Source organism: Brachyhypopomus gauderio, unplaced genomic scaffold (assembly GCF_052324685.1).
Source record: "Brachyhypopomus gauderio isolate BG-103 unplaced genomic scaffold, BGAUD_0.2 sc76, whole genome shotgun sequence".
NCBI lineage: Eukaryota > Metazoa > Chordata > Actinopteri > Gymnotiformes > Hypopomidae > Brachyhypopomus > Brachyhypopomus gauderio.
In genome coordinates this window covers 429315-455669 of record NW_027506897.1, presented here as the reverse complement: position 1 = coordinate 455669, position 26355 = coordinate 429315, and the positions used below count along the sequence as shown (strand labels likewise).

General features: G+C 42.8%; 2 protein-coding genes across 7 annotated transcripts in view; one reads left to right on the top strand and one right to left on the bottom strand.

Moving 5' to 3' along the window:
- Nucleotides 1-5159: 5159 nt before the first annotated feature.
- LOC143491503 (NACHT, LRR and PYD domains-containing protein 3-like) overlaps nucleotides 5160-26355 on the top strand; it is a 185195-nt gene continuing 163999 nt past the window's right edge. For all 5 annotated transcript variants that reach the window (XM_076990567.1, XM_076990569.1, XM_076990570.1 and 2 more), the window contains exons 1-2: nucleotides 5160-5303; nucleotides 24567-24712. In XM_076990567.1, the coding sequence (XP_076846682.1) occupies nucleotides 24598-24712 (115 nt within the window). In that variant the 5' untranslated portion in view covers nucleotides 5160-5303; nucleotides 24567-24597. The remainder of the gene's footprint in view (nucleotides 5304-24566; nucleotides 24713-26355) is intronic.
- Nucleotides 13404-19176, bottom strand: LOC143491507 (uncharacterized). Of its 2 annotated transcripts, XM_076990586.1 has the most exons (8): nucleotides 19027-19176; nucleotides 17934-18055; nucleotides 16959-17315; nucleotides 16624-16843; nucleotides 15613-15836; nucleotides 15316-15463; nucleotides 15125-15226; nucleotides 13404-14830 (listed from the first exon to the last, which is right to left on the bottom strand). In XM_076990586.1, exons 1-7 carry the CDS (start codon nucleotides 19064-19066, stop codon nucleotides 15165-15167), a joined length of 1173 nt encoding a protein of 390 aa, XP_076846701.1. In that variant the 5' UTR covers nucleotides 19067-19176; the 3' UTR covers nucleotides 13404-14830; nucleotides 15125-15164. The 2 variants fall into 2 exon arrangements, with proteins under 2 accessions (XP_076846701.1, XP_076846700.1); XM_076990585.1 differs by having other exon boundaries at nucleotides 13404-15226.

Below are 26355 nucleotides of genomic sequence, written 5' to 3'. Positions count from 1 at the left end.
TTCTGCGGGCTGTCTGTTCATGGACAGTGCAGTCTGTGATGATTCGCAGCATCTCCATGTCGAGCAAACACAGAAAACTCTGCAGTCTGCTTGTGATCCTACGCTGTATTAGTAAAAGTAAACAAATGACGCTAGGTAAATTACACGTACTAAATATCATTCAAACACAAGCAGAAACACTGGAAAGAAATATGAAGTTACTATACCTTTGCATGCTCTGTAGGCCCGGACGGCTCAACAAATGTTGAATTAGGCGAACAGCTGCTGACACGAGAGCGTGCGATGCCAACCTTCTCCCAAACAGTTCCATCTTTTGCCCGTACGGTTGGTGCAGGTGTGGTGTCAGCCTGTGTCCGTCTCTTCCTTGGAGGGCTCTGTTGTACCTCATCCGATGTACTGCTTCTTTCTTCATCGGATGAATCGCTGGTCAAAAAACAGGAGGGTCCTTCTCCCACATCGGACTCACAGCAGTCCTCGTTGGTCAGCAAAGCCGCAACTTCTTGACCGGTGAACGTCCTCTGTCTTGCCATGGTGTTTTGCGTCGTCTCCACACAGGATAGTAGTGAAAATGTAAGTCGCCTGCCTTTGGGTTTCAGCTTTTATCATGACTCTGAAGAACACACCCACAACAGCGCATACTAATTATACTTTATTATAATAGGTGGCGCTTCACACATAACGCCGAAACCGAAACCGGGCTAATCCCCTGCATACACGGGAACAATAAAAGTTGATTGGACCCGTGATAATGGTTCACGGCAATCCGTGAATATCAGTCAAACACAAGCATAAACACTGCAAAAAATATTATATTACTATGCTGTATGAGTAAAAATAAATAAATGACGCTAAGTTATTTACACAAACGAAATATCTTATTTACACGAACGAAATATCAGTCAAACACAAGAAAACACAAAAAATATTATATTACTATGCTGTATGAGTAAAAATAAATAAATGACGCTAAGTTATTTACACAAACGAAATATCTTATTTACACGAACGAAATATCAGTCAAACACAAGCATAAACACTGCAAAAAATATTATATTACTATGCTGTATGAGTAAAAATAAATAAATGACGCTAAGTTATTTACATGAACGAAATATCTTATTTACACAAACGAAATATCAGTCAAACACAAGCATAAACACTGCAAAAAAAAATTATGTTACTATGCTGTATGAGTAAAAATAAGTAAATGTAAAAATAAATATTACTTTACTATACCTTTATTACTTTGTTGCTGCTATTGAAGTGCATACACAAGAAAATCTGGGACGCTTGCTTCATACATAACGCCAATACCACGCTAATGATAATGTGTTTCACGGGAACAATATGAACCCGTGATAATGGTTGGTTCAGCCATGTAAATGTGTGGCGCTATTGAAGTGCATACACAAGAAAATCTGGGACGTTTGCTTCATACATAACGCCAATACCACGCTAATGATAATGTGTTTCACGGGAACAATATGGACCCGTGATAATGGTTGGTTCAGCCATGTAAATGTGTGGCGCTATTGAAGTGCATGCACAAGAAAATCTGAGACGCTTGCTTCATACATAACGCCAATACCACGCTAATGATAATGGTTCACCGCTCTAAATAATACTTATGTCAATATGTAGCGCTTCACACATAACGCCGAAACAGGGCTAAACTTTATTTATTTATTTTAGACTACAAACTAGACCTGGTGCACACAGACTGCACACAGACTAGACCTGGTGCACCACAGAGCTCCTGCCACAGAGCTCCTGCCTGTCTTTCTGCTCCTGTCTTGCTCTGAAATTAACATATGTATGGTCCTGCTAATTGGGCAGGAGAAGGAGGGGTGATGTCCTCAGAACCTTGAAATCTCAGGAGTTCCAGTGTTAAGGAGATTGGTAAGAGGAGCTGCCAACTCACCAAAGCCGTGGATAAAACGGCGACAGAAGTTGGCGAAACCCAGGAATCGCAGCAGTTCTTTAGTAGAACGGGGGGTTGGCCAGTCCGTGACTGCCTTGACTTTATCTGTATCCATGGAGACCTGACCAGGAGAGAGCGTACATCCGAGGAAAGTCACTGTGGAACGATGAAACTCACATTTCTCAGCCTTTACATACAGGTGGTGTTCCCGCAGGCGCTGCAACACCGCTGAGACGTGTCGGACATGTTCAGAGACAGACGGGGAATAAATTAGGATATCGTCAATATAGACAAACACGAAATCATCAATCATATCACGGAAGATGTCATCCATAAATGCCTGGAACACGGAGGGACTATTCGTCAGTCCATATGGCATTACGAGGTACTCATAGTGCCCCCTTGCGGTGATAAAGGCGGTTTTCCACTCATCGCCCTCTCGGATTCGAATCAAGTTGTACGCACTCCGTAGATCCAACTTCGTAAAGAGGTTCGCCCCATCAGACGTTCTTGTGAGGCGGTGATAAAGGGAAGAGGGTAAGCGTACTTCGATGTGACTGCGTTAAGGGCACGGTAATCAATACAAGGACGTAATCCCCCTCCTTTCTTTTCGATGAAAAAGAAGCCAGCTGCGACAGGAGAAGTGGATGGTCGAATAAATCCCTTCTGTAGGGCTTCGGTGACGTAGGACTCCATCGCCTGATCCTCGGGACGTGAGAGAGGGTAAGGTTTCGTCCTACGAGGTAAGGGGGCTCCTGGGAGGAGGTCGATTGCGCAATCACATGGCCGATGGGGAGGCAGACGACAGGCACTGTCCTTGTCGAACACGTCAGCGAATCCACGATACTGTATGGGGATGACCTCAGACAGGGGTGTATCAGGACTTTCTACTGAGGAGGACCGGAGTGGTAAGTGAATACAATTTCCGAGACAACGGGTTTTCCACCGTACTAGCTCTCGTCTCTTCCAGGAGATTTCCGGGTCGTGAGCCGATAGCCAGGGAAAACCTAGTATGAGAGGATCCCGGGGCGTGGATATTAAGAAAAACTCCCGCATCTCGCTGTGGAACAGGCCCACTCGTAGATCTACGGGGCAGGTACGAAGTGAAATTACACCCTCACCCAAAGGCTGTCCGTTTAGCGAGTTGATTTTCAGGGGGGGATCCATAGGTACGGTGGGAAGGTGGAGGTGATAGGCTAGGTCCCGGTCTATGAAATCGCCAGCCGCTCCTGAATCCACTAAAGCCGACAGGTTCGTGTCTATGCCCCCCCAAGATACTAGTACTGGTAGGTTAACTTGGTTTTTCCTCTGGGTAACCAGTAAGGGTTGGTAAGTGAGTGGGGACCTGCCTAGCCGCATGGACTCATCAGATTCATGGGGGTTCTGTTCACATACGCGGGGAGATGGTGCACAGGACATGGGAATGGGAGTGTCCTCTATTTCGGAGCGGTAGGGCCCCAACAATTTGTCTACTCGTATCGCTGCCTGAACGAACTCAGCTAAAGAGAATGCTTCTCCCCGACAGGCGAGTTCGACCTGCACGTCGGTCCTCAGACCCCGACGAAACACGTTCCTCAAGGCTGAGTCGCTCCAACCGCTCCCTGCTGCCAGTGTGCGGAACTCCCTAGCATAATCTGCTGTGCTCCGTTGTCCTTGCTGGATGTCGTAGAGTCGGTCTCCGATGTCGCGACCGTCAGCAGGGTGATCGAAGACTGCTCGGAGCAGCGTTGTGAACTGGTTCTCTGACTGGAGGGCTGGGTCTTTGGTGTCCCACAAAGCGGTGCCCCAAGCACCTGCTGTACCAGTGAGAAACGAGAGAATGAAGTGGACCCTTGGCAACTCTGCTTGGAATCGAGCGTGGTGGTACGTGAAGTATATTGAACACTGCATGAGGAAGTTACGGCATCGGTCGGGAGACCCGTCGTAACGTTCGGGTACGGCTACGGGGACGCTCACGGGTGTGGAGGTTGTCGTTGTGACGAGACGAACGGCTTCCTGGAGTGCTGCCACTTGGAGTCCTTGATCTCGAACTATCCCCACGAGTTGTTGGACCGTCTCGGTGAGTGTCTTTAGTGTATCTTCTGCTGGATCCATGGTTAGGCGAAGTATTTCTGTAACGTATTGAACAGGCAGAGAGGGATCCAAATGCGGAAGAACACCGCTTTTATTGAAATGAAACGTTGGTACAAACACAGGCAGGTGTATCACGAGCACTATGACTAGTAACAACTGCGTTGTCTTGGCGTGGTCAGGACGGTCCAGGGTCATACCGGGGGAGCCGAAGTCGGGAGGTACAGAGGGAGTAGGCAGGAGACGAGGTCGGGGACGTAAGCGAGGGTCGGAACACAGGAAAGCAGACAGGTAATAGAAAGGCTTGGTATGCGGCATGAGTCGGCAATACTTCGCGACTAGGAAGTGGAATGTGGGCGTTTAAGTAGAGATACAGGGGGTGTGGTGATGAGTGTCAGGTGAGGCTGGTTAGGTGGAGATCAGGTGGCATTCCTTACAGCTAATAACCTTTCAGGCAGTGACTAACCCTTCCGGCTGGGTTTTCAGGTGGTGAATAAAAGTAGATGTGGTGGAACCAGCGTCCTGTATTTTTATGCCACACATGCTGCAGTTTGCTGCTCTTCTATTTGCTACTTGTACTTGTTTTGTACCCAAAACTTATTATGAATGGTGAAACAGAAGTGAGCGTCCTCACCAGCGCCGCCATGATCGCGATGTTTCGTGTGAGGTGTGTGGAGTCACGCGCAACGGTCACTTGCGAAATACTTGATGCGTCGCGATCGGCGCGAGGGTCCGTGTGCCGAAAATGTTACGTCAGCAGGAAGTAAAAAGCATACAGACAGGCGGAGAAAAGGTTGTCTAAGTCGAGTCTAAAGTCACTGTATATGCGACTTAAGTGCGACTCGAGTCCGAGTCCCAAACTCGAGTCCCCATCTCTGGTCTAACGTGTCCAACAGCTGTCTGATATGTGGACTGGTATCTCAAACCACCAGCATCTACAGAGGCTCGTGAGACCAACTGAGAAGATCATCAGGGTCTCTCCACACACCATCAACACCTCCAGCTGGTACAGATACAGTTCATCAGTACACAGTTAAACAGCATTTATTTACAGTAGTTCTGTATGTTGTGCATGATACAACATGTGTGTACTTGTAGCAGTCTGGCTGCATTCCTCACCTGTGAACCACTTACCTGTGAGCCACTCTGGTCCTGTTATTCAGCAGTGGGAGATAAACCTGAATCTGGAGTCTCCACCTCCTACAGACTCATATGAGAAACTGAACAGGACAAACAGATTCAGATCAGAGTGAGAGAGACTGAGCAGGATCATCATTTTATGAGACACATGAATCTATTTCAGAGGAACACGGTGAGTATGTGAGTCTGTGATAGATAATACAGACAGTAGTAATATAATTCCTAGTGTTAGTGTAGTCAGACTGTAGTAATAGAACTCCTAGTGTTAGTGTAGACAGACAGTAGTAATAGAACTCCTAGTGTTAGTGTAGTCAGACTGTAGTAATAGAACTCCTAGTGCTAGTGGAGACAGACAGTAGTAATAGAACTCCTAGTGTTAGTGTAGTCAGACAGTAGTAATAAAACTCCTAGTGTTAGTGGAGACAGACAGTAGTAATAGAACTCCTAGTGTTAGTGTAGTCAGACAGTAGTAATAAAACTCCTAGTGTTAGTGTAGTCAGACAGTAGTAATAGAACTCCTAGTGTTAGTGGAGACAGACAGTAGTAATAGAACTCCAAGTGTTAGTGTAGTCTAGGGCTGCACGATGAATCGTATTTTTATCGTTATCGCGATGTGAAGTTTCACGATAAACACATCGAAAGAGCCACGATAACTCCTTGAATAACAGCAAACTTAAATTCCATTATCCTCGTCCAGCAATAGAGGGAGCTATTCGCGCTGCAGACTATGATCACGTGACGTAAGTAGGCAAGAGGCAGAGTGAGGTGAACACGCTCATCAGACACGCGATTTGGTTTAAGCCTGGTTTACACTTGACGCAGCGCGAGGGTCCGCAAGGCGAAAATAACGTAATCACGGTGGCTTCGCCCGTGCGCGATGGTCTCGGGCGCTGTCGATTCACGAGGTCGTGCACCTCTCGAATTTTGTAAGTTCGCGCGCCGTGTTTCAGCGCAATGAGAACAGTCATGTTTGCCGGGTTCATACACCTATACAAGGTGGAATTAAAGCACTTGTACGTCACTTTCAAGGTCCATTTCAATAATTTCCAGCTCGTTAAACTTAATTGAGTTAAATATTTATACATATACTCTAAATGATTCGAAATAATTCGCTTTTTTAATCACATTATTTAATGGCTGTTTATTTTCAAAACGCCCAATCTTAACGTCTTCACGTTCTTTCATGTTTCGTCCTGGAATTACAAGAGGCTCGTATTTGTTAATGTAATTACAAGAGAACTCTTCAGTCAGACAGATATTTGTTGTGAAACGAAGTAGTTACAATTTCAAGTACTTTAGCCTAAATTCCAGCACTTTTCAAACCTGATACACAAAGCAACATTAAAATTGGTCAGGTAAATGTTCATTCCCCTGTATTTGAGGGGTGTTTTTTCTATACTACTAGGCCTACATATCGTTTCGGACAACACTGCAAAGAATGTGACACGGCAAGATTAAACGCTTCCGCCGTTCGCGGAGGTTTACGCGAGGTGTGCGGAGTCGCGCTACGGTCACTCGTGAAAGTATAAACCTAGATTGAATCTATTGTTGAATAAACCTGCAAAATATTTGGAATTATTCTGGATTCATTACACCAGTGGTTCCCAAAGTGGGGGGCGCGCCCCCTAGGTGGGGCGCGGAGCTATTGCAGGGGGGGCACGGAGCTTGGAAGTAAAACATGTGCACATGTGTCAATTTAGGGATGCACCGATTCCGATATTAATATCTGAAAAAATTCTAGATCGGGTATCGGTGACAATGTGACCGATCCATAAAAACAGATCTATTCAGTCTAATTCTATGCTTGTAACGCATATCGGAGTTAGTTCAACCTTAAATATCCACTCTGTCCCGGATAGAAGTGAACTTGGACAGTTAACAGGCGAGTGAAACACAAAGCACACAGAGGAGAGGTGAATCACTGACTCGTACTCGCGCTGGTGGTATTCCACTTAGTCCGTTTATTTGCTGGTTGACCAAAATAAACCTGGGCTTCTGCATTACTTGACTGTTCATACATGAACTGGTGAGTTGTCCAAAGCTTATTGAATGCGTTACTTACAGAAATAAAATAAAGAGCAGTGGTCTGAGTCGGTCTACGGGCCAGAAAGCTAAAAAAACAACAATATTCCATACGCGCGCTCAACTCGCTCCCTTAAAGAGACAGTACACATATTTCTGGCCGTATGCTTTGTGCTCTGCGTGATGTCTGCGCTAGCAAACTAGCCGCATAGGTATTGCTGTTTCTCTTATTTCATCTCCTTATTTATTTTAAATTATATTTAGAATTCTTGAACCATTTCAAAGGTTTCTTGCAGTTTATTTTTTTCATGTTTGACCAAAGTTGTGAATTGTTTTTGTCAGTTTCAGGTTCTTTGGTATTATTTATTTGACATTCAATGTTCTATTCATAATTGCACTGAACAAAAGCAAGTTGTGTTGTTTTTACATGTTTTTATGTGTGTTTAAGTGTGCTGTACTGGTGCAGAGTTTTCAATAAACTTGTAATTCAGTATGTCTGTGTTAAAAAAAATGTTTTAAGTTGATTCAGCACTGCTTTACTCTATCAGATCGCTATCGGATCAGTATCGGCCGACACTAAGCCTCAGATATCTGAATCGGTATCAGAAGTGAAAAACGTGAATCGGTGCATCCGTCAATATGGGGGGGGGGGGGGGGGCGCAAAAATATTCTGATCTACTAAAGGGGGGCACGGCAGAAAAAGTTTGGGAACCACTGCATTACACAGTAAAAAAAAAAAAAACTAATTAACGTGCTGCTGTTCAGAGAGACACTACATCTCTGTATTTTAATCTTAATTTATCGTGGTTCACATCGATATCGGGATATCCAACAATGTTATCGCACATTGTAATTCTAGTCCATATCGTGCACCCCTAGTGTAGTCAGACAGTAGTAATAGAACTCCTAGTGTTAGTGTAGTCAGACAGTAGTAATAGAACTCCTAGTGTTAGTGTAGTCAGACAGTAGTAATAGAACTCCTAGTGTTAATCTGTTATATTGTGCTTTGGTGGTTTGTGTCTGTGTTTATAACACTGTAATTTGCTGTGAATGTTTACCTTGAAGTTTTGTTGATGAGGAAGTTGTTTGTTGATGTTGATCATCAGGGTCTCTCCACACACAATCAACACTTCCTACCACAAGCACTGGATTCACATGGCCACCAGCATTCTCAAAGTCTCTTCAGATGTTTACTCCTATCCTGCTGGTACAGATGTTTACCCCTATCCTGCTGGTACAGATGTTTACCCCTATCCTGCTGGTACAGATGTTTACCCCTATCCTGCTGGTACAGATGTTTACTCCTATCCTGCTGGTACAGATGTTTACCCCTATCCTGCTGGTACAGATGTTTACCCCTATCCTGCTGGTACAGATGTTTACCCCTATCCTGCTGGTACAGATGTTTACCCCTATCCTGCTGGTACAGATGTTTACTCCTATTCTGCTGGTACAGATGTTTACCCCTATCCTGCTGGTATAGATGTTTACCCCTATCCTGCTGGTACAGATGTTTACCCCTATCCTGCTGGTACAGATGTTTACTCCTATCCTGCTGGTACAGGTGTTTACTCCTATCCTGCTGGTACAGATGTTTACTCCTATCCTGCTGGTACAGATAGAGTTCATCAGTACACAGTTAAACAGCACTGACACCAGAGGTGTCAATTCCAGGTTCAGAAAGTAAAAGTCCTCACCAGAATTTTGCTCAGGCTTCCTGGATTGTGTTGATTCCACTAATTTTACCTGGATTGCACTAATTAGAAAAGTGTGTAAGGGTTTCACCTATTACTCCTTTAAAGTAGATATAATTTGTTTTACCTTAATTATTAATCAGTCTCATTAATTTAGAATCAGTCTCATATTCTAATTATATCAGAACCACAAGTTTAGTTATCAACTAAAGGTAATTATTGGTTTGGTATCTAAAGGATTTAACTGTGAATTCTTTGGAGGTTTTGGCAACAACCACTTTTGAATGACATCAACACAGACAATTTGGTGAAAATAAATGATACATTTATTTAAAACCAACTATTCTAAAACACAAACAGCATCAACAGGGATCTAGTGTGTGTGTGTGTGTGTGTGTGTGTGTGTGTGTGTGTGTGTGTGTGAAAAGGGGAGGAGAGTAATGTGTGCACGCGCTTGTGCGCGTGTGAGGAGGCAGGAATTGTAGTCTCAATTCTCCTATGGAGAACAAAGCAACTAAAATGGCTCCGACTTTAAACAGTAGAGCAGCGTGACTGTATGTTAATGAGCTCAGCTGGTTTATTCCAACGTGGTCAGAACAAAGAGTAATGGAGCTGGCTTAATAACTAAAAATTAATGTGTGTATCTGAGAATGGGGACTACAAGTTGTCAATCAGATAAATAAAAGATGGTGGCATGCACAGCAAAGAAAACTTTGTATATACAAATCTTGAAGAAAAGTTGAACACAAAACACTGAAAAGGTTTTAGTTAAACTTAGATAAGTCTGCAGTTCAAGTAACTATGTCCTTTTATAAACTAAGCCCAGCGGTTAGACTCTCACGTGTTGAGGATTGTGGGTGGTTTATCGTCCTCCCTGAATTAGGAGGGAATTTCCACCACAGGCTCCTCGTTGATAAAGCGACGTCGTCCAGGTGTGCTGGGAATCGTCCTTCTAGATATGAAGTTCAGGAATGTGAGTCTCGTTCACGGTTTAACAACAGGGAATTGATCGCCTTTGTTTCAGTCTGTGTGGCCATGTCATCAAGCTTGATTGAAGTAGTTCGGTGAATCTGTTTCCATGGTAACGTTGATCAGCTGATGGTTAGATTACACCGTAACTCGGGCTCGTTAATCAAGTTTGTGTGTTTTCAATAAAGAAATTGGAGAGAGAGAAAATTGGCGGAGCCTCTCTTTAATAGGTCTAGCCTATGTGTCGGTCAAACCCAGAGACCATATATATAATGGACGGTACATCACCGTTGACTCCTATTGTGAATTTTTGAAGCCACCATGATGGCCGCACGGATGCTGCCATCTTGGATACGCTTGCGCAGTAGACGAAAATTGGAGCCAGAGCATGCGCATTTGTCACGTATGGCTACGCCCCCTCTCCTAGCTGTCACTCTGGGTTCCCTCGTGTCTGTGTTCCCTGCCTGTTTATCCCGTCCTGCTCATTGTCTCCGTGATTCCTCGTTTGTTACCATGCCCCCGTGTCATTGTTATCACCTGTTCCTTGTTTCAGTTCTATGTATATAAGTCCCGTCATTCCCCAGTCGAGTCATCCATGGTTTTGTTCATGCTGTTTGGTTGTCTACTCTGTGCCTTGTCATCCCGTCGGTTCGTGCGTGGTTTTGTCTGCCTGTTTGATCCCTAGTTCGTGAGTCCTCCTGGTTTCTGTTTTGTCATGCCTGTTTTTCGTTCTTGTTCAGATTGCTTCGACGTTATGACCCCTGCCTGTTTTATCGACCCTGGTTTTGGTATTCCCTGTATTAAATTTCGCTCATCTCAGCATTTGTGTCCGTCTCCTCGCTCCGTGGCGCAAGCCACGTTACATAACCACGGATCTAACCAGGACACAGCGAGAGAGCGAGACTCCGGTGAGTTTAGTCACTGTAACAAGTTGTTGGCTGCTTCCGTGCAGTTTAACTCTCATGTGTTACAGCGCGAACGAGCCGGAGACAGGAATACCCCTGGTGTGGGAACAAGGAAGTCTCGTCGCTGACCGAAGAAAGCGCAGTCTCCTTTAACTGGCTTTAGCGACGAGACTCCTATTGAGCACTGTGAGTCTGCCCTGCTTGGCGAACACCACAGGGGTGAGCAACCTGTGGTGCAAGCAGCGGGCAGACGGAGTGAATGCACAGACGAGCTTTGGCTTAACCCTCAGTTGGCTCTCAATGGCTGCTGCGAGCTCCCGACGCCTCAGAGGAGGCGGAGCCATCGCAGAGAGAGCCACCGAGGGGCGTGTGTGTCTGTGTGTTCTTCCAGGCTCAACCCGGACCCCGTGGAAGAGGACCTCCCTCCGCTGATCCCAGAAGCCGTTTCCCGAAGGCCCCCCAAAAATTTTTTGGGGGGACGCAGTAGCCACGCACCCCAGGAGTGGCCGGCTCGGACCCGGGATGACGTCAGCATGGCGGACACGCCCCCCGAGGACGTCAGTATGGTGGTCACGCCCCCCGAGGACATCAGTATGGCGGTCACGCCCCCTGAGGATGTCAGTGCGGCGACTCTGCCCCCCGAGGACGTCAGTGCGGCGGCTCCGCCCCCCGAGGACGTCATGTCGCGTCTGCGGTCTGTTCCCGCGATCCAGAGGAGGCAGTCCACGCCAGTCCCCGTTCCCGCTGCCCGTCGGCAGTCCACGCCGGTTCCTGTCCCTGCTGCCCGTCGGCAGTCCACACCGGTTCCTGTCCCCTCGACCCAGGAGAGGTCGTCCACGCCGGTTCTTGTCCCTGCGACCCAGGAGAGGTCGTCCACGCCGGTTCCTGTCCACGCTGCCCGTCAGCAGTCCACGCTGGTTCCTGTCCCCGCGACCCAGGAGAGGTCGTCCACGCCGGTTCCTGTCCCCGCGACCCAGGAGAGGTCGTCCACGCCGGTTCCTGTCCCCGCGACCCAGGAGAGGTCGTCCACGCCGGTTCCTGTCCCCGCGACCCAGGAGAGGTCATCCACGCCAGCTCCCGTTCCCGCTGCCTGTCTGCCGGCTCCTGTTCCCGCTGCCTGTCTGCCGGCGCCTGTGCCCGCTGCCCGCCGCCCGGCCGCGCCTGTAACCCCAGAGACTGTGCTGCCCTCTTTTGGGCCTAGACTTTTTGTGCCCTCTGCTCTGCCCTGTGCCCCCGTCTCTTTGCCCAAGTTCCCCTTGCTCCCATGTTCTGTCCCTGGTTTGGTGTTGGTCCCAGTCCCTGTGTGTGTACCTGTTCGTGTCCTTGTGCCCGTCCCTGTGTCTGTGTCTGGTCGGTTCCTCCAGGTCCCTGTCCCTGTGTCTGTTCCCCAAGTCATCACCCACTTTGTTCCTGTCCCAGTCTCGGTTGTCCAAGCCGTGTTTGCCTCTGTGTGTGCCTCTGCCCTGTCCCCTGGCCCCACTCCCGTGTCTGTCCCCGGTCCTGTCCTGTCTGGCCCTGCTCCTGTACCTCGCCCTGGCCCTGTCCAGTCTTCCTGTATCCCGTGTCATGCCATGTCCCTGTCCAGCTCTAGGCCGGTCTCCGCGTCTCCTGTCTTTGTCCCTGCCATGCCCCAGGTCCCGTGTCCTGTCCCTCTGGTCCGCCCTGTGTCTGCTGTCCCTGTCTCTTGCCGTGGACCGTGGTTCCCTGTCCAGTCCTAGTCCGTTTCCCTGTCCTGTCTGCCCTTGCGTGCCCCAGGGTGGCACGCTTTGAGGGGGGGTACTGTCACGTATGGCTACACCCCCTCTCCTAGCTGTCACTCTGGGTTCCCTCGTGTCTGTGTTCCCTGCCTGTTTATCCCGCCCTGCTCATTGTCTCCGTGATTCCTCGTTTGTTACCATGCCCCCGTGTCATTGTTATCACCTGTTCCTTGTTTCAGTTCTATGTATATAAGTCCCGTCATTCCCCAGTCGAGTCATCCATGGTTTTGTTCATGCTGTTTGGTTGTCTACTCTGTGCCTTGTCATCCCATCGGTTCGTGCGTGGTTTTGTCTGCCTGTTTGATCCCTAGTTCGTGAGTCCTCCTGGTTTCTGTTTTGTCATGCCTGTTTTTCGTTCTTGTTTGGATTGCTTCGACGTTATGACCCCTGCCTGTTTTATCGACCCTGGTTTTGGTATTCCCTGTATTAAATCTCGCTCATCTCAGCATTTGTGTCCGTCTCCTCGCTCCGTGGCGCAAGCCACGTTACAGCATTAGAACCAGTAGGCAGGACAGTATCTCCGCCCCAACTCTGATCACATTCGTTAGGATACGCCCACCAGTATAGACGGGGTCGCGCATACAGACTGTGCCACCTAGCTAGCTACTACTGAACAAAGATATTGTTTCACTTAACACTAGGACTGCAAACGCCACGAAAATCTTTGTGAGGAAAATCAGCCACCAAATAGCCCACTTCCCTGCTGTGAAGCGATTAGTGCCCTTTGTCTTGCTAATGAGATGGTACACGTTTGAAGCGCCGACCCCCACTCTCCTTTCCAAGGAAAGCCAGCTTGGCCAGCTCATCTGTATAGCACTTTTGACACAGCTTCAAGAAGCAGTTCAAAAGTTACAACCCGTGACTCTATGCTACTTACTTTATAGCATGAAGGTAATTATTCCTATGCTGAAAAGGAATCCTTTGGTTTTAATCGCACTTAGCACAAAACATTCTAACTGAAATAAGACTTCAACTATATATACATAATTAATCTTGTATATGTATACTGTATATATACCGTCTCTGGTGTATACACACACAGACACACATGTATACACAGTAGTACATTTCGTTTGATTCGCTAAACTACGAACTAGCTAGCACAATTTTCTAACCTGAGAGGATTTAAAGTTAACATCTGGCTAGCTAGTCAAATATCTAACTGAGCTATTTAACAAAAAAACTGCAAAGAACTTGACCCTAATGGTCTATTACAACAATTTACTGCAGAACAAGACATTGAGGTGTGGTATAAAGACACTTTTGCCATTTTACAAAATAAACAAAGATAAAAGGTTTTAATACTGCTGTCGAGAGTTTTGCTGTTGAGCGCGTTCACGTTTGAGCATCTGGTATTAGATGTCAATCAACGCAGCTATTAACTGTCAATCACCTTATCGCCACACCCCTTTAAGTAACACTTAATAACTTAAAATCTGTTTATCGTAGAGAAAAACATCGGGAGAAATACTAACGCAATGGGGTCATATAGCATTGACAAATTATAATTGCTCAAAAAACGTATTTTACGTGTAATAAAAATTCAAAGTTTCTCGTCCGGCCCGTTCACTTACATGGGAATGGGCGGGGTTAAAAGTTGTACTGCAGCCAGCCACTAGAGGGCAGCTGACTCACAGAGGCTTCACTTTTCACTCGTGTCATCCAGTCCACTTATATATACGGTCTCTGGTTTAAACCAGAGAGAGAGAAAATTGGCGGAGCCTCTCTTTAATAGGTCTAACCTATGTGAGGGTCAAACCAGAGAGAGAGAAAAGGATGGCTGATCAGGGTATTTAAACACCTGGATACCAGGTGTTTAAATGTTTTCCTTTCTTTTCTGCGCTCCAGATTTCTGTATTTACTTTAACTATCCACCACTGAATTTTCCCGCTGTTGGGCGGGTACCAGCCGGTTACGGTCAGTGCTGGATCAAGCCATTTTCCAGTGGGAGGCGGGGATGTATGCACTTAATGGAAAATATGCAGATAGGTAAAAAACATATATATTTTAGCCATTGAGCTTATTTTGAGTACAGAATTTTATATTAATGAAAGATTAAGATTATTTAAAAATTATAGACTTTAAATAAAAAATAAATTGCTGGGCTCTTTGATGGGCCCCCCTGGCCCTAGGGCCCGGGACAACAGACCCGGTTGTCCCCCCCTGTCGACGGGGCTGAAAACACTTTAGAAACTGCAGGATGCAACCAGTGGCCAAAACACTAAAGATTCCTCTACAACAAGTTTATACTTTGTGTTTGCAATAAAAACTAAAATGCCTGATGTTATATAGCTGGTTTACACCACAGCTGATTTCTCGATCACACATACAGATGATCACACAAGTGTCCAGCTGGAAAGCAGACAGAAAACCTGGTTGTTTAAACTCTTCCTGGGACATGAAAGGTGCCAAGAACTTCACGTACATCACAAAGACACAGCTGAATCTACCATCATTGGAGGACTTGGAGCCACATTACAGCCTAAAATTGACTCATTATTCTTTGTAGGTTTTATTAACCTCAGGATATCATAGACCTGAACCTTAAGAATATTTAGAGCATCTCCACTCAGTAAATTTCATAAAATGAAAGCATGATTAAGTGCAAAATAAACAATAATTGCACACAAAATATTGCATTCTCACCGTTAGGACATAGAAAAAAGCCTCACAGATGCTCAGCTTCTTAGGTGGTAGTGTGCTGGAAGAGCAGTGGAAGAGCTCTGAACACAGCTGTTGCATCTTCCACTGGTTTGACAAAAGACAAAACGATCAATCACAGCGAATAATGCAATATACAAAACAAACATAGACAAATCAAGGTACTGTAGAATTACCTCCATCCAAAGTTTTTGGAGGCTTCATTACTTTCTTCATGACACCATAGAACTGCACCTTCGAGTAGAAGCTTTCCCATCTATCCTTCATCTCAAATATGTATCTGGAATTGGATGGTTGAATAATCCTCTGCAGCTCATCCAGGACCTGAAAAATACAGACAGAAAAGACTCTATATCTGGTCTTGACAATAACCACTTAAACATGAGGGCTATAGTATTTAAAGAATTTGAAAATTATATCAAAGTTTCCCTAAAGGAATGCTGGGATGGCTAAAAGAAGCGAGTACTGCTTACATGGTCCAGTTCTCTGAAACAAGGGTATGCCTCTAGAACCCTCACTGGTCTGTCTTGCTCCTTTATTGCATCAGAGTTAATGAACTGTCTTCTACTCTCGTACTCCAAGTTAAGCAGTTGGGTTACAGCAGCTTTGTTTGGTTTTTTAGTCTTGTATATTTCTTGGAGAGTCTTGTAGTGTCTTGCCTGGGTTTTCGGACTGTCAAAGAAGTCAGCTGAACCAGCTAAGCACAGAGCAGAGGTGTACAAATCATTTGCAGTGTCTATAAATAATATTCACCCCTTGGATGTTTTACCCATTTATTGCTTTTCTAAATCAATCATGGTCAACAAAAGTTGGCTTTTTGAGAGAGAAAAAGGTACAAAAAACCCTTTGTAAAGTGAAAACTAAATCCTACAAAACGATTAAATTAAAATATGTGATTGCATAATGTTCACAACCTTTAAAGTGGCTGACCAAATTCAACAGACCTGTTCACAACTGATCCCCCCAACCTGACAGCTGGAACAGTTTAGCAGGAAGAATGGAGAAAAATTGTAGTGTTCAGATGTTCAGCCTGATTGAGATCTAACTACAGACTCTACATCTACTAAATACTGACTTGAAGGGGGGTGAATATTTATGCAGTCACTTATTTTAAGTTACTTATTTTTGTTTAATTGTCATTATTTTGCAGAAAAGTTTCACTCTGACATTAATGTTTTGTTTTGGGACATTTCGTTTATCGTGACTGATTTGTAAAAGCAATAAAAGGGGTAAAACATCCAGAGGGAGAAACTTAACAGCACTGTTTTAACAAAGTAAGGCCTCATATGTAAAATATACATTGATGCAAGATGATAAAACCAAAACATACAACCCTACAAGAAAATTAGCAAGATATATCTGTAAATTAGTTCAAGGTAACAAGTCACCCTAAAAACTTTAAACATACTCAATTTATTAATTCAGGCCATCAACTTATAACATCATAATATCAAACAGTGTTAAGATGCCAAGATAATACTTACATTCTTCATCACTGTCATCCTCCTGTTGTACTGGGGTGCCCATGGATCTCGGTGTTGAATTATCCAGGATAATTGTTGATGCACTGGACTCCCCATTGCTGTCACTTGCAGAAATGCCTTCATCCCAATCTTTTCTTGGCTTCTTTGAATGAGGATTTTTGCCCTTCCTTGGACTTTTGACATTTGAGAGTCTCTTCATTAGCTTTTTAGCAACATGCTCCTGACAGGTACAAATGGTGAGAAGTGAAAGATGCTTACATCATTGTATCATTGTAACACCCAAGCTTACATCATTCATGTCCATCAAAGAGTGGTACTGAGCACAGGCTACTTACCCACTCACCACACCTTCCTTTAAGCATGGGGTAGTACTCCACCAATCGCTTTGCCATGGCATTAACCTCATGTTTGCTGGGGTATCTGGAGTCCTCAGTGGCTCTTGCTATTGAAATCATGTTGGTCATGGTGTTTCTTACGAGTCGACAGAAGAGTTCCTTTGATAAGGGTTCTGCACACTCTGTCCCCAGCCGCTTCTGTTCGAAGTAGAAGCGTCGAGCTTGCTCAAGTTCACTGTCTGTGAAGACTATGTATTCAGGGTTGGACATAGTCACAAATTTGGAAGTGTTGGGTTCTTCTCTGGAGAAGTCACCACCTCCAGGGGTCGTTAGCATTTTTTTAGCATCTGTATCATTCTAAAATACAAATCAAATCACTTTTATTGTCACATCACATAAACACAGGTGTGAAAGGTGAGTGAAATGCTATATATACTATATATGTGATTATATACTGTATATGTGATATATATATATACACACACACACACACACACACACACACACACACACACACACACACACACACAGATGTAACATGTAGACACTAGCACCATCTGTTAAATATAAGTGAAGAGAAAAAAAGCTGTAGTGATAAACAGTTTTACAGTACATTGTTGTAAGGCGAATGGAAGAAATAACATACGTTACTACAGGGTAGAGTTGGACAGAAAGATAAAATACAGATATAGACAGTGTATTTACACAGGGCTAATTTCACATAAAATTGCATAAGCACTTTAAGTCTCTAGAGATGCAAGAATGTACAGCAAAAACATCAGTAAATTGTTGTAAAATTTAAAATGTGTGCATTTGATAAATTTGTAGGCCATTTGTTTAAAGCCAAAATGAAAGAAAACCACCAACAGCCCTTCTACTGGGTATCTGTTAAGTGTGTTGGTAAAATTAATTTTAACTGCATAAAGAAACTGGTGTGTCCTCAGTTTTTTCAGTAAGCAATAAAGCAGAACTTACTTCTTCACATTTGTGCACTGCAAGCCATAGAGGACGCCTCAGGAAACGTTCAGGACCAGGAAAGAGATCTTTGATGTCATCTCGGGACAGTGAAGACAGCAGGTCTTCTCCAACATTTGCTTCTGCAATAGAGGTTTCCAATTATCACTAGATTACATAATCCATAATTCGTGTACAACACTGATGCATATCATTATCATTTTAAATTGTCTGGACACTGTTACGAACAATATGCTCTCAGAGAACGCAGCTGACGTCACGCCTGAAAGACTGCCAACTAATCAGAGCCGAGCGGGAGTGCGTGTCTTGACGGGACTCCTTTAGAGCCATTTTTTAAAGTGTATTTTTCCTTTAAAATTGTTTAATTCAACCAAGTCTAACATAAAAAACAAGGTTATTTCTCAATTATTTGTCTATATGCTACTACTGCTTTATTTCTGTATGTATGAGTCTCTCTCTCTCTCTCTGTGAGAAAATACGGAAAGTTTTTGTTTTTATAATCTAATAACAGTCTCACACTATGACTGATTCCCTGTACTGATGCGAAGGTGAATGTGCAGATTATTATATAAAATGACTCCGATAGCCGCGTATCGATTACTTTCATTAATTTCACTGAGCCGTTCAAGAACCGGATCTTTTGGAAATGACTCATCACTATTACTGGAAAAGGATTTTCAGGCATAAAGCACGTTATACAACAGCCGTACACATTAACATTACCTAAAATTAACAGCCTCCAAACATTACCTTTCAGACCTGCTCTAAATAGAATTTCAACTAGATACACAACCGCTTAGCGCCATTAGATCAGACAGATATTGGATAGTCCTGCCCTGTCCGGGACCATGCTAATATGGCCAAACCTGGTGGAAATTTTTAAAGACGAATTTTGAAAATGCCACAATTTTAACTGCCATTAAATCATGACGTTTTGCACACTACTGTTGAAAGAATTCACAGAGACTGAAACTGAGAACGGCACACGAATGCTTTAATAACTACCTGCTTCAAGATGTGCATAGCCTAGCATGCTAGCGACATAACATACAAAATAGATTAACACTAAACAAAGAAAAAAACTGTTACATACCTTTCAGAGTGGAAATTGTTATTTCGTCCAGTTTTTCCATAACTTGCCTTCAATTCTTCACTAGTTGTACCATGAAATCACATCCAAACTTGAACCTCAGTAGCACTAACCCTACAGTCTAACCGTCTCTTAGGCGCGAAAGTTGCAACGCTCAACTATTCCATCTTCAGGAGTGTGGGGGGAGGGGATGGAGATAGTTCGCGTTTTATTTATAAGCATATATATATATATATATATATATATATATATATATATATATATATATATATATATATATATATAAACGAGTGAATAAAAATTTGTTAAATGATTACTGACGTGTGTGTTCATGGGTAAATGAGTTCACAGACCAGCAAAGCAAAATGATTTGGCGCTGTGTTATCTGCTTCGTTTTTGTGGGTCTGACCCTCAAATCCCTACTCAGTCATATTAATTCTGCACATAGCCGTAGTCCAGATTTCCATGTAGTTTGTGGTATAGATGGATGTGTCAAAGAGTATCATGTTTACAACTCACTTTGGTATCACATTCGTCGAACACACTCCGAACACCTTGAAAATGGAAGCTGCACCAGAATCCGGAGGACACACAAATCTGTAAGGTGAGACTGACAATATAGTTTATTTTCTTTAAAAAAAAAGAGTTCATGGTAGTGGTTTAAGTTGTTTTGTTTGTTTTTATTTTCAAATCATTTTTAACAATATAATTTTTTAAATGTTAATTTCTTATGATCCACAACACTGCTGTCACCTTGAACGTCCAAAGTGTTTACGTTCTCCTACTTTAGAGTTAGCTACAGTAAATGATCAAATGTAGTGTATTTTTGAGAATAGAAAAAAAATTCTAATTGTCAGTGTAGTTTGTACTTGATTCTCTTTTCATCAAATAGTCAATTAATTTACTAATGTTAATTGCAGGTCTACAAGGAATGAACCCTCATCCGTGGTGAACAGAAATCTGAGTAACAGGACTGATTCAGTGGTTGAGAACCAGCCAACAATCCAGCCAATGATAGATGCAGCTGTAGACATCAGACTGCACTCAGGAGAAGATGCAGTGATTGAGAATAATAGAATACAACCTGACCCAGACAGTGTGGGTCCAGCACATTTTGGTATATTTGACAGTAATATGTCATTGTACTCTGGCTTTGATGATGGCGTCCGTACCTCGTCAAGGCCTCTTGTTTCATCCCAGACCATCAGTGGTACCTTGATTCCAAACACAGCAGTGGCTTGCCCAAGTGAGTTTGCAGATGGCACAACATCATGCCAGTCTATGGTAAGTCTATTGACATTGAATTCTTAAACACAATACCATTTTTATTTGATAAAAGATTTACCAGTTCATTAAACTCTGATATTTATTTACTTTTTCTGAAGGATGACCCCTGGCACAATCTTACGAGACAAGCAACAGCTCTTGTATTGACAGCAAGAGAGAAACATCGTCTTTCACAGGTTTGTGGTCATGCAAAATTAGTTAGCATGTGGCTATGGTTATTTCATGACATTTTTCCCTAAACTGCAACAACCTTTAATGCATTTTTTTGAAGCTTATTCTTTCTACATTGTAACTGTAGTAACAATTCTAAACTCTCTTCCATTATTCAGATGAGGGATTTGAGATTTTTAAATATTTTTATCATACCGTTATTAATCCTTGTCAAATAGGTGCACAATTATCTAAATGTAAATTTTCCCTTTTTATAGCAAACAACTAATGTATTTTATTCTCATTTCACTCTGTTTTTCAGAGTGGTGTGAATGATATCGTCACAGCAATGCAGCAGTATCAAGCCTCGTTGGTGACTAATCTGAGAAGTCAGCTAAAAAAGGTTTTCCAGCAACATCAAGGAAGTGGACTTGAAAAAGACATTTTGGCAGTGTTTGACCAGATTGAGGACCCCCTTGCCTCTGTTTCAACCACCTACAGGCAGGATAGTGTGATAAAGAAAAAATTTAATTTTGTGGAGTCTGAGGAGGTTTCTGTTGGGTATACTGCTAGCATGGTAAAAAAAGGGAAAAAAAGATTCATCACTTCTGTGCCCAAATGCTTTCATTATGTTCCACTTGTCAGAAGTTTGGAACAGTTATTGTCCCATCCAAGAATTTTGGCAATGATAGCTGAGCAGCAGAATTACAGAAGTGAGTATTTGTATGACATCATAGATGGTGAACTCATGAAGTCTCACCCATTATTTTCCGTCCACCCTTCAGCCTTACAGATAATCCTGTACTCAGACGAAATTGAAATTTGTAACCCACTTGGGTGTCATGCCTCCAAAAATAAGTTGTTAATGTTCTATTATACTTTAGGAAACATTAATCCTAAATATCGTTCAAAATTAGCTGCCATTCGTCTGCTTGCCATTGCAAAGAAGAGCGAGCTTTCTGAAAGTGGTGTAGATGGAATCTTGCAAAGGCTACATGAGGACCTAGTAAAACTACATGATGGAGTTAAAATTCAAACTAGTAATGGTGAACGTGAAATATTTGGAGCATTAGTTTCAATATGCGGAGATACTTTGGCTCAACATGAGCTTTGTGGGTTTAAAGAGGGTGTCGGTTTTGCATTTAGTAAATGTAGGCAGTGTGAATGTTCATTTGAGGACATGCAAATTCATTTTGATGAGGGTCATTTTGAGGAACGGACGTTTGAACGACACGTTCGACAGTGTAGTGAAATTGAGAAGGCAAACACAGAGTATCTCAGAAACAGCTTAAAAACAACATATGGTATAAACAGAAGAAGTAAACTTATTGATTTCCCAGCTTTTAATTTGATCCAACAAACACCCCAAGACATGATGCATGTAATTTTTGAAGGGATTGCTCCATTGGAAATTAAGTGTGTGTTGAAACGCTTAGTTCTTATGGGAGACTTAGACCTAGATCTTTTCAATGCTGAAGTAACTGGTTTCCCTTACTCTCCTGTTGATATTAGAGATAAACCAAGCCCTATTACCTATAGTACATTAGCTTCCAGTGACAATAAGTTAAAGCAGTCCTCGGGGCAAATGATTGTTCTGCTGAAAATTCTGCCATTTCTGATTGATACAGCAAAAGGTACTGAACCCTTTGCACTCATTCTTGAACTCATAGAGATAGTTCAAATTTTACTTGCTCCTGTCATTGGTCTACATACAGTTAACAAGTTAAAATCACTCATTGAACAGCACTTGAAGCATATGAAAAACGTTTTCCCAGATAACAACATCACACCAAAACAACATTATTTGATTCACACTCCATCCCAAATTAAACTTTTGGGACCAATGGTCCGTCATATGTGCATGCGATTTGAAGCAAAACACAGGTTTTTCAAACAGTGGGCATCAAAAATAAATTTTAAGAATGTTTGTAAGTCTTTGATAAGGCATAATCAAATGTATGAATGTTGTCAGAATGTGGATAATTTTGATCACCCCATTTTTTCAAATGAATGCAATTTAGGACCAACATCAGAAATAAGCAACATCTCATACTTAAAAGAAAAGATGAGGGCCTTCCTTGGAAATGATGACGTAACCCATGCAGTGAGTGTTAAATGGCTAAATATAAATGGTAACAAATACATGAAGAATAACTCATTAATTGTGAGTGCTGTTAATTCTAGTGGTTTTCCTGTATTTGGGCTTGTGAGAAATATTTATGTGATAAATTCATCATTACATTGTTTTGAATTACAACAGTATAATACCATTTGCTATGACAGAAATTACATGTCATATAAAATTGAGATTCCAAACATGGCACAAGCAACAGAACTGATATCTGCTGATAAGCTTATAGATTTCACTCCATATTACACATTTACACACAAAGATATGACCTATGCTGTCATGAAATATTACCTGGGTGATATAATTGGACTACACATGAGCTCATCTGATATATTATAAAAGGTACTCTGTTTTACATGGATGGACTGGATGGATGGACTTAGATGGTTGTTTTGGCCAGTTTTATGGCAATTTTAAAAATTAAATTGTGGCCATTTGTAGCAAGAGACTGGCATTCGTACGCTGTAGTTGGTACGTGATTATTATGGTGAAGGTGATTAGCTAAAGGTGTTCATCTGTTTGACCTGGCCTAAAGTGAATGCTATGAGTTGTGCTGTATGTTATGTCTTTCAAATGGAGCTTGCTTAACTGTGTTCAGCTGTGTTTCATGTTTACCAACTGCTTTGAGTCTTGCAGCTTTTGTTCATGTAAGACCGCATGTTGTATGAAACATTATGACAGCCATTATTTCAAACTTTAGAGTCATTAAATACATTTCTTAAAATGAGATTTTGTTTAAGTGGCCTTATTCTTTAAATAAGAAGAATAATCTTATTCTTATTCTGGAATTTCAACCAAACCATAGACATACCCTGTAATTGGTAAATAAAGCTCAAGATGAGCTGAAATATCTTATTTAGAAAAAGTTAGACAAATGTTCTTAGAATGAGCTTAATTTTCTTGTGCAAAACTTGTTTGTTAAGAATATTTTTTCTTTTTAGACAAAAATAAGAAATAATGTCCATAAACAAGGGTTTTTTTACTTTCTTAAAAATCCTTTTTTGCAGTGTAAGCATCAGTGTAATTCTTCTTTACAGATTGGCTATGTGTCCCCTTGTGTCCCTTCAGTAGAGAAAGACTCTGAAAAGGCCAATAAACCCTTGTTCTCTCAGCTTTTGTGTTTGTCCACTTATCTGTATGTGGCTAGAACATTACAATACTGCATATACTCTGAACTGTATCATACAGTATATACACTATGATACAGTACAGAGTTCATACAGTATATACAGTATGATATAGTACAGAGTACATACAGTATGATACAGTACAGTGTATATACAGTAAGGTCTGAGGGAGATTACAGAGTGATGAATTATTACTTCTCAAGGTCAGAGGGAGATTACATGCATTACATACTGATCAAAGTACAGTCATGATTAGGGGAGGAGCTAATGGGAAATGATATACCATCATCATTATGGGAGGAGCTAATGAGGAGAGGTATACCATCATCAATAGGGGAGGAGCTAATGAGGAGCGTTATACCATCATCAGTAGGGGAGGAGCTAATGAGGAGAGTTATACCATCATCAGTAGGGGAGGAGCTAATGGAGTGGTAGACTGTCATCAGTAAATTTATTTACCAGTTCAGTTTTCTTTTTTCTACTCTTAAATTGAAAAGGTAACTGGAAACATCATTTGATGTGATCTGAATTAATGTATTCTTATGTGAAAGAACTTTTATTGATTGAACTGTGTACTAATAATATGAACCTGCTCACAGCCAACCATCTACAAACTTATCCTGTATTTTTTTAAATTATTTCATTCAAAAATAATTATATTATTCAAATAATAAAATATAATGTGCTGTTTGTTTAGTATTTAATGATTGTTTAATAATGCTGACTGCAGATCTCAGTGAATAAACAAACTGTGAGATACACTGACCTGTGTCATACTCTGGGTGGTGCTATTTCACACATGTGAAACACTAACTTATTTAATGCCATCCTCATATGTTGATGTTTAGTGGTGTTGGTGAAGTAACGTCTGATTAGAAGATGGAGGGATCTACTCCAGTCCAGAACAACATCTCAGCTCAGAAAGGAGGGAATGTCTGTTCTACTCAGCTCCATGGAAATCAGTTTCATGGACCAGTGAACATTATATATGGAGGTAAGAGATGAATCTGACTGTTGAGAGAATCAGAGACCACAGTTAATATTTATTTATAATTACTGGGTTTATATATACATGAAGGTCATGAATACAATTCTCACAGTTGTAAATCTTCTTTCTAAGATCATTATCAGCTGTTTGGTATCATTGATTAATCAGACTCCTGACTGTAATTCTACAAAATGTCTGACTTTGTGCAAGTGGACCTGGAAGCATTGAAGACACAGGGTGGTCACACAAATTTGATCTGATTTAGAGTTGACTGTAATGTCGGGGAGCTGGGAGGTGAACACAATAGCTGAGAAGAACACGTTTTATTTACAGGGACTCCAGTAACATCTGGAAGCCCAGCTGTGCTGACAGGGAGAGGAGAGGGGTGGGGAGGGATTATGAACAAAATATCTAAACCCATGATGGAGACGAGATTAAAATATAACAGGAGAACTACCGGTAACAGTTGTACACTAAACGGGAACTCGACGAACATAAGAATACAAAACAACCACAAGACCAGAAACCAACAACCACTTAGACAGAATAGACATAAAGAATAAAACACTTGATACTACAAACACTAAAGCCAACAGAAAAACTAGCAGTGATACACATACTCAACAAAACATGGACTAGGGAAGTTCAACCATAGAACAACATGGACACATGCACTAGCACTAACCAGAACATACAACAACATGGACACATGCACTAGCACTAACCAGAACATACAACAACATGGACACATGCACTAGCACTAACCAGAACATACAACAACATGGACACGTGCACTAGCACTAACCAGAACATAGAACAACATGGACACGTGCACTAGCACTAACCAGGCTGTGAGTGAGCACAAGAGTCTCAGATTTACATGAACATGAGAGCAAGTGAACTTGCACCAAATGATACATGACAATAAACACATAGACCTACAAGGAAAGACTCGAACATGCAGGGAATATAAACCCAACTACTCACAAGGATAAACCAGGAACAGCTGACAAAACTCAACATATGGCGGGAAAACAGAAGATGTGACAAACAGAAGGAAAACTAAGGCAACCAAAACAACGGCAGAACTAAGAGAACACGCACCACACAGGGGTAGAGGGCGGGGCCAGACGTGACACATGAAAACACCACACAGGGGTAGAGGGCGGGGCCAGACGTGACACATGAAAGCACCACACAGGGGTAGAGGGCGGGGCCAGACGTGACACATGAAAACACCACACAGGGGTAGAGGGAGGGGCCAGACGTGACACATGAAAACACCACACAGGGGTAGAGGGCGGGGCCAGACGTGACACATGAAAGCACCACACAGGGGTAGAGGGCGGGGTCAGACATGACACATGAAAACACCACACAGGTGTAGAGGGTGGGGTCAGACATGACACATGAAAGCACCACACAGGGGTAGAGGGCGGGGCCAGACGTGCCACATGAAAGCACCACACAGGGGTAGAGGGCGGGGCCAGACGTGACACATGAAAGCACCACACAGGGGTAGAGGGCGGGGCCAGACGTGCCACATGAAAGCACCACACAGGGGTAGAGGGCGGGGCCAGACGTGCCACATGAAAGCACCACACAGGGGTAGAGGGCGGGGCCAGACGTGACACATGAAAGCACCACAC

What these genes read in the sequence shown, in the direction of transcription:
- LOC143491507 (XM_076990585.1), bottom strand. Translation starts at nt 19,066, where the DNA reads ATGGAAAAACTGGACGAAATAACAATTTCCACTCTGAAAG. An exon ending in CAGTGCACAAATGTGAAGAA is followed by an intron (nt 17,316 to 17,933) that starts GTAAGTTCTGCT and finishes TTTGTATTTTAG; the next exon opens with AATGATACAGATGCTAAAAA. An exon ending in GGATGACAGTGATGAAGAAT is followed by an intron (nt 15,837 to 16,623) that starts GTAAGTATTATC and finishes CTCTGTGCTTAG; the next exon opens with CTGGTTCAGCTGACTTCTTT.